This window comes from Pleurodeles waltl, chromosome 12 (genome assembly GCF_031143425.1).
Source record: "Pleurodeles waltl isolate 20211129_DDA chromosome 12, aPleWal1.hap1.20221129, whole genome shotgun sequence".
In the NCBI taxonomy this organism is placed as follows: Eukaryota; Metazoa; Chordata; class Amphibia; order Caudata; family Salamandridae; genus Pleurodeles; species Pleurodeles waltl.
In genome coordinates this window covers 97476685-97489971 of record NC_090451.1, presented here as the reverse complement: position 1 = coordinate 97489971, position 13287 = coordinate 97476685, and the positions used below count along the sequence as shown (strand labels likewise).

At 41.8% G+C, this 13287-nt stretch overlaps 1 protein-coding gene across 5 annotated transcripts in view; it reads left to right on the top strand.

Annotated features, from left to right (window-relative positions):
• Window positions 1-13053, top strand: part of MARCHF2 (membrane associated ring-CH-type finger 2) — a 76199-nt gene extending 63146 nt beyond the window's left edge. For all 5 annotated transcript variants that reach the window (XM_069216626.1, XM_069216630.1, XM_069216629.1 and 2 more), the window contains 3 exons: window positions 3132-3327; window positions 6053-6262; window positions 12152-13053. In XM_069216626.1, the coding sequence (XP_069072727.1) occupies window positions 3132-3327; window positions 6053-6262; window positions 12152-12310 (565 nt within the window). In that variant the 3' untranslated portion in view covers window positions 12311-13053. The remainder of the gene's footprint in view (window positions 1-3131; window positions 3328-6052; window positions 6263-12151) is intronic.
• Window positions 13054-13287: the final 234 nt, after the last annotated feature.

The window sequence follows — 13287 nt, the reverse complement described above, 5'->3', positions numbered from 1 at the left end:
ACTGAGAAAAGTCAAGCGTGCAGCTGCCACGATGCCACTTGCCACCAGTTTGGCCATATTTCAGAGCTGCAACATCACTGGAGTGCCCAAAAGCACAAGGTGTGCAATACTCAGAGACATGGCCAAGGTAAGAAAGGCTGAAAGACGACCACCACTGAACAAGACACACAAGCTGAAACGTCAAGACTGGGCCAATAAATATCTCAAGACTGATTTTTCTAAGGTTTTATGGACTGATGAAATGAGAGTGAGTCTTGATGGGCCAGATGGATGGGCCCGTGGCTGGATTGGTAAAGGGCAGAGAGCTCCAGTCCGACTCAGACGCCAGCAAGGTGGAGGTGGAGTACTGGTTTGGGCTGGTATCATCAAAGATGAGCTTGTGGGGCCTTTTCGGGTTGAGGATGGAGTCAAGCTCAACTCCCAGTCCTACTGCCAGTTCCTGGAAGACACCTTCTTCAAGCAGTGGTACAGGAAGAAGTCTGCATCCTTCAAGAAAAACACGATTTTCATGCAGGACAATGCTCCATCACACGCGTCCAAGTACTCCACAGCGTGGCTGGCAAGAAAGGGTATAAAAGAAGGAAATCTAATGACATGGCCTCCTTGTTCACCTGATCTGAACCCCATTGAGAACCTGTGGTCCATCATCAAATGTGAGATTTACAAGGAGGGAAAACAGTACACCTCTCTGAACAGTGTCTGGGAGGCTGTGGTTGCTGCTGCACGCAATGTTGATGGTGAACAGATCAAAACACTGACAGAATCCATGGATGGCAGGCTTTTGAGTGTCCTTGCAAAGAAAGGTGGCTATATTGGTCACTGATTTGTTTTTGTTTTGTTTTTGAATGTCAGAAATGTATATTTGTGAATGTTGAGATGTTATATTGGTTTCACTGGTAATAATAAATAATTGAAATGGGTATATATTTTTTTTTGTTAAGTTGCCTAATAATTATGCACAGTAATAGTCACCTGCACACACAGATATCCCCCTAACATAGCTAAAACTAAAAACAAACTAAAAACTACTTCCAAAAATATTCAGCTTTGATATTAATGAGTTTTTTGGGTTCATTGAGAACATGGTTGTTGTTCAATAATCAAATTAATCCTCAAAAATACAACTTGCCTAATAATTCTGCACTCCCTGTATACAGGAACTTGCTTACTTGATGGTTAACAGTCTTGAATGCTTTCACAAAATTACCCCCAGGACTTAAAAGAATGGGGAGGACCAGTGTGGCACCAGATCATCAGACACTTTATTCAAGCCCCAACGAACCAAGAGGTGGTCCTCCGGTCTCAGATGGGCGCAGACGGGCCTACCCTTGGCCCAGGCTTTGCCTGGGCACAGTCTGCGCCACAGGAAGTTCAGAGGCGCTTAATAGCACTTGTGACAATAACAGTGATGTCCTTGCCTCTCCTCCTGGGCAAAGACAACAATGGCAGCTGGGATTTGGAACCCCCCTCCTCCACCCCCCCCCCCCCACGGGCAACAGGCCAGCAAGCAATGTGGCATTGCGCGCCACAGGATGTTCAAAGGTGCTTTTATAGTGCTTGCGGTTGAAACGGTGAAGTCCTTGCCCCTCTTCCTGGGCAGAAACAACAACGGCTGCTGGGACCCGGAGTCTCCCACGGGCAACAGTCCAGCAAGCAGTGTGGTTAGCTTTTTACTTTGTACTTAATACATTTCAGGTTACTAAATGTATTCTGTATCCTTTTGTCAGACTTTATTATAAATCTGAACTTAAATACATCTTTGGGTAGGAAAACCAGGCTGGTTGGCATACTAGGGCATGTGGTAATCGTCAGCTTGTTGTTGAAGTTGTTTCGGAGCCTGTCACCTCCATCACTGTGGCAGAAATCTGTCAATGGCCCATGGTCAACAATGCGTTATGAGATTAAATTTACAATTACTCAGTGTAAATTGTTAGAAGCTGGAGACTTTAACTTTTAATTGGAGGATCCATCTGAGGCTACAAGACTCCTTTATTAAAAGATTTCTGTTTTCTTTGTGAACAATCATATTCTACAAACAATCAAGACATTTACAGGAATGTCTGCTATTCCATGTTATGAAGCCTTTTAAAGTGGGAATTCTCGAGATGTTCTGGACAAAGTGATAAATTGTTCATAATTTGAGATCTGAAGAATTTAAGCGTTAACTGGCATTGCCACATTTGGGGCAGGTGTCGGGAGACTTCATTAAGTTATGCTGATAAATTTTATGAGGCTTTTTCAGCGAAAGTGATCTATAAGTTTCTAAAACATTACGTTAAAATGGCTCAAATCTGTGACCTAAAACTGAGCTACAAACTTTTTAAACAAAATTATGAAAATAGCAATGGAATTGGTAAAAGAATAATTCTGAGGCCAAACGGTCTCTATAATTGAAGATCAACACTGAGTTAAAATTACTGGAGCTACTGTGTTCTTAAAATATTGATATTGCTAAATATAGATTGTGTAATGTCCTGAATATGCAGGACTAACAATTAACTAATAAATTGCTCAAATAAGGAAGCCATCTGAATTATTTTGTACAAATTATGACCATTAGTTAGAAGGAAAGGTATTAAAAAGGTCACAGGGTAGTACTGACTAAAGCAAGTGCTCACACATTTCTGGATTAGATGTACCTAAACCTTTGAAAAACAAATTGTGAATTTGGTCCAGTGAGTAAGGGTTATTTCTTAGAGAATGAACTTGAGGTTTGAACAAATTAGTGAAAATCGCTGAAAGTATAATCTGCAAGGATAAATATTGGGATATCATACCTAAGCCGCGTACCTGTGTGAAGCTGCTCTAACATATAAATCGTTGGAGGAGGTACTTGGATTTTGTACTGTTGAAGCAAAGAGGGTAATGTTTACTCTGACCAGTTTCTTATTTTTTCACTGACTGGATTGTGCCTTGCTTTTCATTCACGTTCTCTCGCAATTTCAGCTCTTCTGGGAATTTGTTCATTCGTTTTTTTCAGTTTGTGGAGGCTAAGTCTCTAGTTATTTTTTCCTACTTCATCATCCTCTGCCTTGTTGTCCAATTTAAATAAACGTAGTAACGTTATGACGAGTGTTTGTCACCACGCATGTTCTCAAGTCCTCTTTTCATTTCTGGTGTGCACACTCTAGTGATGGCCCTATTTGCCGGATATGCCATGAAGGTGAAAGTGGAGAAGGCCTGCTCTCTCCATGCGACTGCACAGGAACACTGGGAACAGTTCACAAAAGCTGCCTGGAAAAATGGCTTTCTTCCTCAAACACAAGCTTCTGTGAACTTTGCCACACAGAATTTGTTGTCGAAAGAAGACCAAGGCCTTTGACAGAGGTATATCTCCCTGCTTACTTGTTTTTCCGACTCTTACTGCTTGCAGATTCACATATCAGGCAATCGTTCGCAAAAGATGCGCAAGCCAAGGTATTTTTTTTTTTTTTTTTAACTATAATTTATTTCCCACACTTAAAACCTAAAGCTATGTCAAAAGCAAAATGCCTGTGATCTTGGCTTTACTCAATAGTGTCCTGTTAAAGGTGCATAGAGCGACTCATTGTTTGAAACATTTGTGAGAAACCCAAACACACATGCAGAGCTCTAGCACTTCTAGCATAAACATCAAACCTGCTAAGCTAGTGCCCATAAATTTTCTTCAACGAAGCACAAGTAGCCACTACACAAACTGAAAGCATAATATTTCCAAGGCCGGAATACTAATCGAGGTGTGCGGGCTATATAAAGTTGTTTCTTCCTAAAAGTTAGTGTCCAGTTAGAGACATATTGCATTGGTACATCATGGGTAGGGAAGGCACCAGGACTACTGGCTGAATTGCTTTGCATTTGAACTAAAATTCTGACTCTTCTGTGAAATGTAGTTGGATTTGTAGATTCGCAGCTTTCCAACTTGCTATTGCAAATAGTGTGCTAGGCGAACTATCGACTCTACCAGGCCTTTTTGGAGGATGAAGGTGGCCTGGATCAGGTCCCTGTTTGCTATCATTTGTCCCTTCCTTGGGCTGAAAATTAGTGATTGCCAAGTAGGACAGAGGAATCTTACGGTTGCCCCCGCACTGTTTTCCTGTTGTGAAAGCGCTTTGAGCTGCTTCAGGGCTCTTATCCCCTTGTTTTCTGTGAGTGGATGAGACCTGTGACTGCTGTATACATCCTCCTGCTGTAGTTGGAAGGGCGAGCAGAACATCTGGCACCGTTCATGTTCGTGCCTTCAGTGCAACCCAAGGGGAAATAGGCAGCTGACACCAGCTGATGGTGGATCCGCGGGCTTATAATGGTGGATGTTTGTGCATCGCCTCAGTGTGTTCTTCTGAAGTGAAATGCCTGCTGAGTGTGGGTCGGAAGGCATACATAGGTCCTTGAAGGCATGTTTGAATGTCAGATGGTGTGCATGGGTGTATGATGGTGTGTGTGTAGGGGGCTGAGTGTATGTGATGTATTTAATTATGTATGCATTTGATGCTGGTTGTCATCTTTATCATAATTAGAAGATTATGGAGATGTGCTCACAGCCACAGGAAGGGTCACTCCTGGTCTCATCATGAAGAGTTGGAAGAAGGGAAGGAAAGGAGCCAGAAACAGTTGGCCATTTGCTCATAGGGCAAGAAACGGCAGGACCTGCCAGAAGATAAGCTCCTTGCAGAAGTACACTGTATGTAATAAGTGGCTTGGAAACATCTATGTGAATTGCAGAAATCTTGTGTCTGGGCGTGTGAGGAGACTGTGGGCCTATGATGGTGGGTATGGGTTGTGGTAATACAGATGTTCTAGTGTTTAGTGTATGTTTTGGTTTCTCCAGGCTTGTTGGGGCATGTGATGTGTGGGTGTCTGATGGGGTGTGGTGCGTGTGGTGGCATCTGATGTGTTTGTGACTGTTTGGTGTGATTTGTCTGGCCCTTTGAGGGTGATTGTGGTGGCTTCTGATGTTGAGGTTACCGTCTAATTGTTGGTGAGTGGATGAATTCGCTAAATTAGTGCTTTATTATCTGATGGTTGGTGTGTGTGGGCTTCTGATGGTCTGTTTGGGTGTTTGTTACTTGAAAGTGTCTGTCTTTGGTCCGGTGTCTTATGATGTGCGTGGGTGTCCTATGTCATGTGTGGTGTTCATGATTTCATGTGGCTGTCTAGTGTTTGTCAATGGGTGTGTATGCTTGAGTTCCCGATTGTGTATCGTAAGTGCTTGTGCGGGCGTCTGCTGGAGGTGTGTGCATCTATTAATGGTGGGCTTCTGATACCGTGCATCAGTCTCCCAACAGAGTGCTTGCTTATAGTGTATTGATGGTGTGTGTGGCTGTATGATGGTGATGCCTACGGTCAGTGGTGGCTATTGTCATGTCTGGCCACAAGATGAGTGTTTGGTGTGTGTATGTGATTGTCTTATTTTGTTTGTGGGAATCTGTTGGTGCGTGTGTGTGCACTTTGTACAGGTGCCAATGTGCATTGGTGTGTGCTTGGGGGTATGCTGGCATGCATGCTTGTCAGCTGGTGTACATGTGTCTGATAGTGTGTTTGTGAGCATTTAGTGTGATGTGTTTGGTAGTTCTAATGTTGACGTTATGGGTGTCTGAAATGATTGGAGGTGTCTGACTGTGGGTTTCATAATATGTGTTTAGGTGTTTGATTACGTATTTGAAAGAGCTTCAGAAGGCTCCCTTTTAGAGTTGGGATCAGATCTTTTTTAGAACAAGATAGAGACCACAGTTCTTATTGCAGGACTTTGTGCTAGTGGTGCGAAAAAACTCTATTAACTTGTTGGTTGTCCTTATCAGTTTGGGAGACACTTGGTAGGTCAATGTAATCTAGACAGGTATCTATTGTGGTACTGTTCGGGATGTTTTCGGTTCACTATGGCTTCAAACAGAGTTCAAGTATAATAAATTATCTTTGGTGTTAAAACTAGTTTTTTGTTATATAATTTAGCACCATGTGTAGTTATATATGACTAAATTCTGTTTTGAAATTTTCGAAAGCTAAGCTGATATAGATTTCCTATAAAAATGTATTTGAATTGCATTCCTAATTCTGAAATGTTTTTCCTCTTGATTAGTGGCTGAAGGATCCAGGACCTCGGAATGAGAAAAGGACACTATTCTGTGATATGGTGTGCTTTCTATTCATTACTCCATTGGCAGCAATTTCCGGCTGGTTGTGTCTTCGAGGTGCCCAGGATCATTTACAGTTTAACAGCAGATTGGAAGCTGTAGGACTTGTTGCACTTACTATAGCACTTTTTACTATCTACGTTCTTTGGACATTGGTAAGTAACTAAGGAAGCACATTTATACAAACCAGCTAAATTCATGTTTATAAAGAAAGTAGTAAAGCAGGAGGACGCTATTCAGCAGCAGAAAAAATGTCCACTACCCGACTTCACAAGGTGATAACTTAACTCACGACACAGTGTTTTTACAAAGTGTTGTGGAAACTTGATCATTTATGAGTGTTATGAGATCATTGTGTATCTTGCTGGTCGACGTTCTGTAATCATCTCCTTCATTTGTGTTTGCTCATGCTGCTCTCGCTGCCAAGAAGTATTGGAGCACTAATATCTTTTCTTGTGCTACACACCTGTGGTTTATTTTGTGAGTTGGGTGTGTCCACTCAGTTCTGCTAGCCCTTGCCTCCAGTCACACTTTTAGTAATGTGATGTAGTCAAATACCCAGACACTTGCACCTCTCACCCACGCAATCCATGGTCCTCCATTGCACACTTCACTCAGCAATCCGCCACCGTGCCTTTTCCCCCCAAAAGACACCCACATGAACCACATGATGGGCTTTACACTTAAAAATACTACTTATCTTATATTTTGTTTTATTAAAAACAAACTATCCCTAACAGAAAAATCTCTGCATTTTCAATGCCTCCTTCAGCATCATGAGTCCCTTCACCGTTGGCGTGTGTTGGTGCTGAGCACCGATGTGCCTCTTGATGGCTTTGTGGTGGTTGATATGAAGAACCGCCAAGTTTCACATCCACTTCTCACATCCGTGATTAGAGGTGATGGTAACTGGGCTTTGAAGCCAACTTTTTTGCAAGATTCTCTGCAAAGTTGCTGCTCCTCCCAGCTCTTGATATATGACTCACAGTAGGATGTGGCCAGCACTAAGTTTGGATCTTCTTTGGCCTGGTCACTGGTCTGGGAATCTACTTTCAAGTCGTTTCCTTTTTTGCAGGGTCTGCAGAACCATGTGATACCTTCCTCGTCTTTCTGTGTCCTACCTTGCAGGCCTTGATAACACTTGTGCTTCTTAATCAGAGTATGTGCCAGCTGGGAACACACAAACACAAAGCGTGTGGGTTCTTCACTTATTTTAATCGCCACATTAATATTTCTCAAACAATGAAAGCACGATCCTAAAGCTGTCCTGCTGCACACAACATTTTTGGAATGTTCGTTCCTTGTAAAAACTAGTAGAAGGCGATACAGGCTGAATAACTGGAAGAAGCCGAAGGTTAACATGAATATGTTAAAGCTCAGTGGTCCTGTCAGTGGAACCGGAACAAAAGATCAAGCCAGGCTGGAAGGGATGCGAGGGCTCTTGATTATCTAAACGATGCGGTGGCCCATTTTCAGCGGCATGAGCTGCTGCTTACGTGGCTCCTTTGGCCTCATGTTGTCATCTCGCCGACTTTTAAGGAGGTTCAGGAATGTTAGTTTCAGTTTTCTTGTTTTGAACCTTTGGCATTTTTATCTGAATCACCTATTTTTAAAATCAAACTGAATATGAAAGTTGGTCAATATAACTTGCAAATAGGCGTGGGAAAAATATTTATGTAACAGAATATATCTTTTTAAGGGTGCTTTAGGATTCCACAACTGGAAATTATTATACGTTATTTATGCATTTAATGAAGGTTCCAGTGATGGATAACCAGAATTACAGATGAGCGCCTTTTCCTTTTTATTTAGTCCCTCTTGGTAAACTACAATAATCCGCTTTTTATTTTTCTCTTTCAGGGGTCTGTCTAGAAGTGTACTGTCAAATGCTTTTAACAAATCAAGGGCCCTGAAGTTCGGAGGCCAGCTATCGGAGGCCTTGTTCCACCGTTTTTTTGGTTTGATTTATATTTATTTATTTATTTATTTATTTTCTTCAGTGCCTCTCGACCTCATTTAGCATTTCCTTTCTTGTTTTCATTAAATGCAAACATTTCCCACATTGGATTAAAATAAAAAGAACACACTTCCAAATACACGCCCTCCACGGTGTGGCATGCGGTCCCCATCACTGTGGTAGTCAGTGTTATGTAGAATGTACAGTGCAGGACAGTCTGTCAGCCTTTTGAAGCTGCTGGGCCTTACTGTGTGGGAGAGCGAAACGACTTATTCAACAAAACCCATGTTAGGAAAAAATCAGTACTGCCGGAGTCTCTCACTTTCAGTCATCTCATTGTCATTGCAGCTAATATCACTCGAGCATTACTTACAAAACAACTGCAGCTCACTACTTACCCTTTCCAAAACCTATCCCTAGTCCCTACCCCAAACTCACTGAACACACAAGAAGCCAAGAGCGCAATCCCAGCACAACTACCGCCCAAGAAATAAACCCTGAAACGTGGTACTAACCTGCTAATTATGAACATTGGGTTCCGGAGTATCGTGCTACTCGCTGCTCGAAGCGCTGCAATGCCTCTTCATGAGTTGTAGGCGCTATATAAATATATTTACAAGTACAATACCTCTACGAGGCCGGGCAAGTTATCTACTGCATTTAGGGCCATATGTACTAAAGCATTTTCCCATAGAGACAGAATGGGTAAAACCCTTTGATACATCTGGCCCTTAGTCCTTTCTCTTCCACTGACTGGCAGGCGTTTAGGAAGCCGTGCAATATTTTTATTCCACAAGAGGGCACTGCAGGACAAATTAAATTCACAAGCATTACGGCAGTTCGAAGTCAGAAGAAATAATCTTTCGGAAACTGAATTCTTTGTCAGGCATGACCAAATGCAGAATTTATAAGAATAAGGGAATGTACCTACTCCTTAAAAAAGAAAGAAAACAGAAAACTATAAGGGCTCGACTCTTTCAGACTTGACCACTTTCCGAGATGCTCTATCTTAGTATAATGAACAACCTGTGGAAGTTTATATCTCACCTTTTGCGGCCTTGCGCAAGCGTATTGCTTCTCGATTGTTTGCCTTTGTGTCACCCTCATTTGCTTCTGTTCAGGGACTTTCCTTCCTCTTGGGGTTGTACCTGTTGATTGGATAATGTGTGTCCTTCTACTGCTTACTTTCAGGAAACTGTTTTCATTTATTTGAATAGCACTTGGTGGGAATGTATGTGTGGTGTTTTTTTGCTCACTACTTTGTGTTGCTCTCCCTTCAACTCATCCCAGTGATACGTGTTGCTTACCCCTACCTCCAGCTGCGAGTACAGCTTTATTTAATTTTTATTTTTACCTTTCCCCAAGCTCCTCTTTACTTTCCACTGCCACGTTTCTTTCCGTTTCACTCGACTTTTGTTTGTTTTCCTTCTAAATCTGGGATAGATGACAGAAAGAGCTATGTATCAAGTAGGATATATGTGATTGTTTAGTTATTTTGAAGTATTTAGTTTCATTTGTGTCCTAGTATTCGTCTTCAGTTTTTCTTTTTTTCCTGCTTTTTTATCATTTTCTATTTCCTTTCACCTTCTCGATCTTTCTTTCTTCTTTTTATATTTCTTAACACTTTCCAGCTCAAATAATCAATCCATCAATCAGGATTTATAAAGCACGGCTAATCACTCTTTAGGGTATTCAGGCGCTTGCAGTTCCTTTAGACTTATTCGAACAGCTAGGTTTTGAGGGCCATTCGGAATTCCGCAAGTGAGGTGGTGGTGGTGGTCCACAGGTGCAGGGGGAGGCTGTTCCAGGTTTTTGCTGCAATGTGAGAGAGGGAGCGTCCTCCACTTCTGCTTCGGTAGATGTGGGGAGTATGGACAAGTGAAAGGGAAGCAGAACATAGCATTCTTGACAGTTGGTGGAAGTTTAGGTGTTGTTAATGTACGCAGGTCGTTGGCTGTGTAGAGCCTTCTGTGCGTGGGTCAGCAGCTACAATTTGCATCTCTTCTGCACCGGGAGCCAGTGGAGTTGCCTGAGGTGGGATGTGATGTGGGTTCTTCAGGGAAGGTCAAGTATGAGTCGGAGCGTGGCGTTCTGCATGGTCTGAAGTCTCTGTAGGAGTTTTGTGACGATTACTCAGTAGAGGGCATGGCCATAGTCCAGTTGACTGGTGATGAAGGCCTATGTCACAGTGCGTCTCTTGTGTAGGGGTAGCCACTTGAAGATCTTACGTAGCATCCACAAAGTGAGGAAGCAGGTGGAGGAAACGGCATTGATCTGTGATTTTTATGGTGAGCTTGTTGTCTGAGGTTTCTGGCATGGGCAAAGGGATTGGGTGCTGGTCCTAAGTCCGAAGAACACCCGGTTAATTTCATGTGTTGCTGCTATTGCCTCAGTTCAGTACTTCTGTCTTGTCTGTGTTCAGCCACAGGCAGTTGTTCTTTATCTAGTCAGCGATGCTTGTCATGCATCTGTGGAAGTTGATTCTGTTGGTGGAGCGTTCGTCAGTGAGTGAGAGTATGGGTTTGGTGTCGTCTGTGTAGGAAATTATGTTGAGACCGTGGGATCTGACAATGTTGGCCAGCAGGGTCATATATGTGTTGAAGAGCATGGGGCTGAGTGATGAGCCCTGCTGACACCATAGGTGATCTCCTTGGGTTTAGAGGTGAAAGGTGGGAGGTGGGTCCTTGGGTTCTTCCGGTGAGGAAGGAGGTGTTCCATCTGAGTGTGTTTCATTGGATCCCGATGTGGTGGAGCCTTTTGATCCACATTTGGTAGGATATGGTGTTGAATGCTGATGAGAGGTCGAGGAGGATCAAAGCTGCTGTTTCTCCTCAGTAGAGGAGGATTCGGATGTAATAATGCCTCTTCCTGTGTGCTGGCACATGGATTCAGTGTGATGTTAACCGCGCCTTGTAAATGCTTCACTGGTTATCGTACACAGCATGAAATCCATACAGTGACCCATAATGCAACTAAATTCCGTCTGAAGATTGTTGTGGATGGAAGGGTTCAGAGTGAAAAACGGAAGGTTTACAGATTGCTTCATCTTCTCCAGGGTGGCTTTAAGTACCTAGTGCCCCTTGCAGTCAATCAGGCTGTCCATGTCATAATCTGTACCCCCACCTCTTCATATCTGTCACTGAGCAGTGCGCCCATAGGAAGGTACCATGGAGCAAGTCTTCCAGCACGTCAGGAACTAAGAAACCATGCGTATAGGGCAGTTTGCAAAATACTGAATTGGAATGGGTTGCGGAACGACCTGCCTAATGAATATTAGGCATATTGAAAATTGCAGCTTACTCCATTTGGCTTCAAACATAGAGGTGAAGGCCTGCAGGGGCAGCTGAGTACCACCGTGCCTTCTTTGCATTTCAAAAAAACTTTTTTTTTTGGCTGCCCAATTTTGTTAAAGGAACCTGAACATCTTTAAAAAAAAAAAAAAGTTTATAGTTTTCAAAACCTTCAGTGAGAGTTGGCAGTGTTCACCTAGACTACTGCCTACGCAAGTTTCCCCCATGGTTCCCAAACGTGAATAGGTCGAAAGGAGACCTTTCCCACTTTGAAGCTAGTTACCATCCCACTTTAGGTGTCAGTAACAGGTCAATGGTTTGTGACCAGAATTATACGAGGGTCCGAATTGCAACTAGGCGAGGCCCAAAATACAGCCTTCCAAATAGTGGTTTGAAAAACATTTCCATCCCCCTAAAGCATTTAGAAAATACCTATATGAATTGCTAAATGGATTTAGTAAATAGGAAAACATGGTTGCAAAACTTTAAGTTTAGTGATTCACCTGGTTTCTGACCCGTCTGAAGGACCGCTCTGTAGCACCTTGAGACCCTCAAGGGTGATTAGCCGTGCTATACAAATCCCCTGATTGATTGACTTGGAATAGAGTAGTGACCCATAATAATTGTTCCAATTTATGGTTAGGTACATCAATTCAAGAAATAGTGCGTATTGTCTCAAAACATTACTTTACTTATAATATCATAATGGAATTGCAGGACTATGTAAGTGATTTGTTCCAGTAAAGTTGTTGACGTTTTTGTGAAGTGTTTGTAAAATTATTACCTTTTTGTTTCAGGTTTCATTTCGCTATCATTGCCAGTTATACTCCGAATGGAGAAGGACCAATCAGAGAGTCCTATTGCTGATTCCAGACTCTAAGAAGTCTCACACGACCCAGCATTCCCTGCTGTCATCAAAATTGATGAAGAAGAATGCAGATGAAACTACAGTGTGATTTGTTCTTTGGCCATTTTCTCTAAAAGTGGCAAAAACTAGCTTTGAAGAACCAAATGTAGTTGATGAAAATTAATTATAAAGAGCCTATTTAACCTTACACATCATTTGACTTACAAATATATAACCGTATAAGTTAAGACACTAATAAAACTGTCTCTGTGCCAACTCAACAGTTTTAAAACAGAGTACGTATTTTACGTCTCAAAGGATGATTACGTTGATGAATGCTCTTTTTACAGGTTTTTAAACTCCATTGTGACATTAGCACTTTTTTGACAGCAATGGCGAGAAAGGCCATACGAGATGCAATTTTCTTTTCTTACAACATGAGTGGGTAGAATCCCAGTTTCATGTTTTAGATTTTTGTGTTTTCAGTACTTTGTATGGTATATCTCTGTATATGTTTATTTGAGCTTCAGTGTAGAAGCAGACTGCCTGATCTTATTTAGAGGTGTATTGTTGCTTTTTCACAATGAAAAGGTAGAGGTCAAGTAGCTGATAATCTTTATTGTTGCTATAAATCCAATGGTCCTTTGCATTGAATGCATCTTGTTATGAGACAATGTAATTTCCATGTATTTTATTGCTATTCTTTATAGAAATTGTATTGTGTTGAAAAACACAGATGAAAAAAGTGTAAACCAATATTTATTTTATTTGTTCAAGTATTTTCATCTTTTCACATTTGACCTATAAAATTCATTTTAAGTTTCTATATAAAGCTCCCACAGTTGAAACCAAGTTCTGGCTGCATCCTGAGAATAATTTATTTTCATGCTGGTCTTTCCATGGAGTACACTTGGTGAAAGTGTCACATTGAAGCCTAGAAAAAAATGTATATTCTATTCAATGATTGCTCTGATTTTCTCATATGAAAGATGCGTCATACATTTGTATACTGGAAAATACATTTCTTTCTTCAAATATTCCTCACGGACCATTAATATGTGTAAGGAGCACCATGGTTTAGTGACC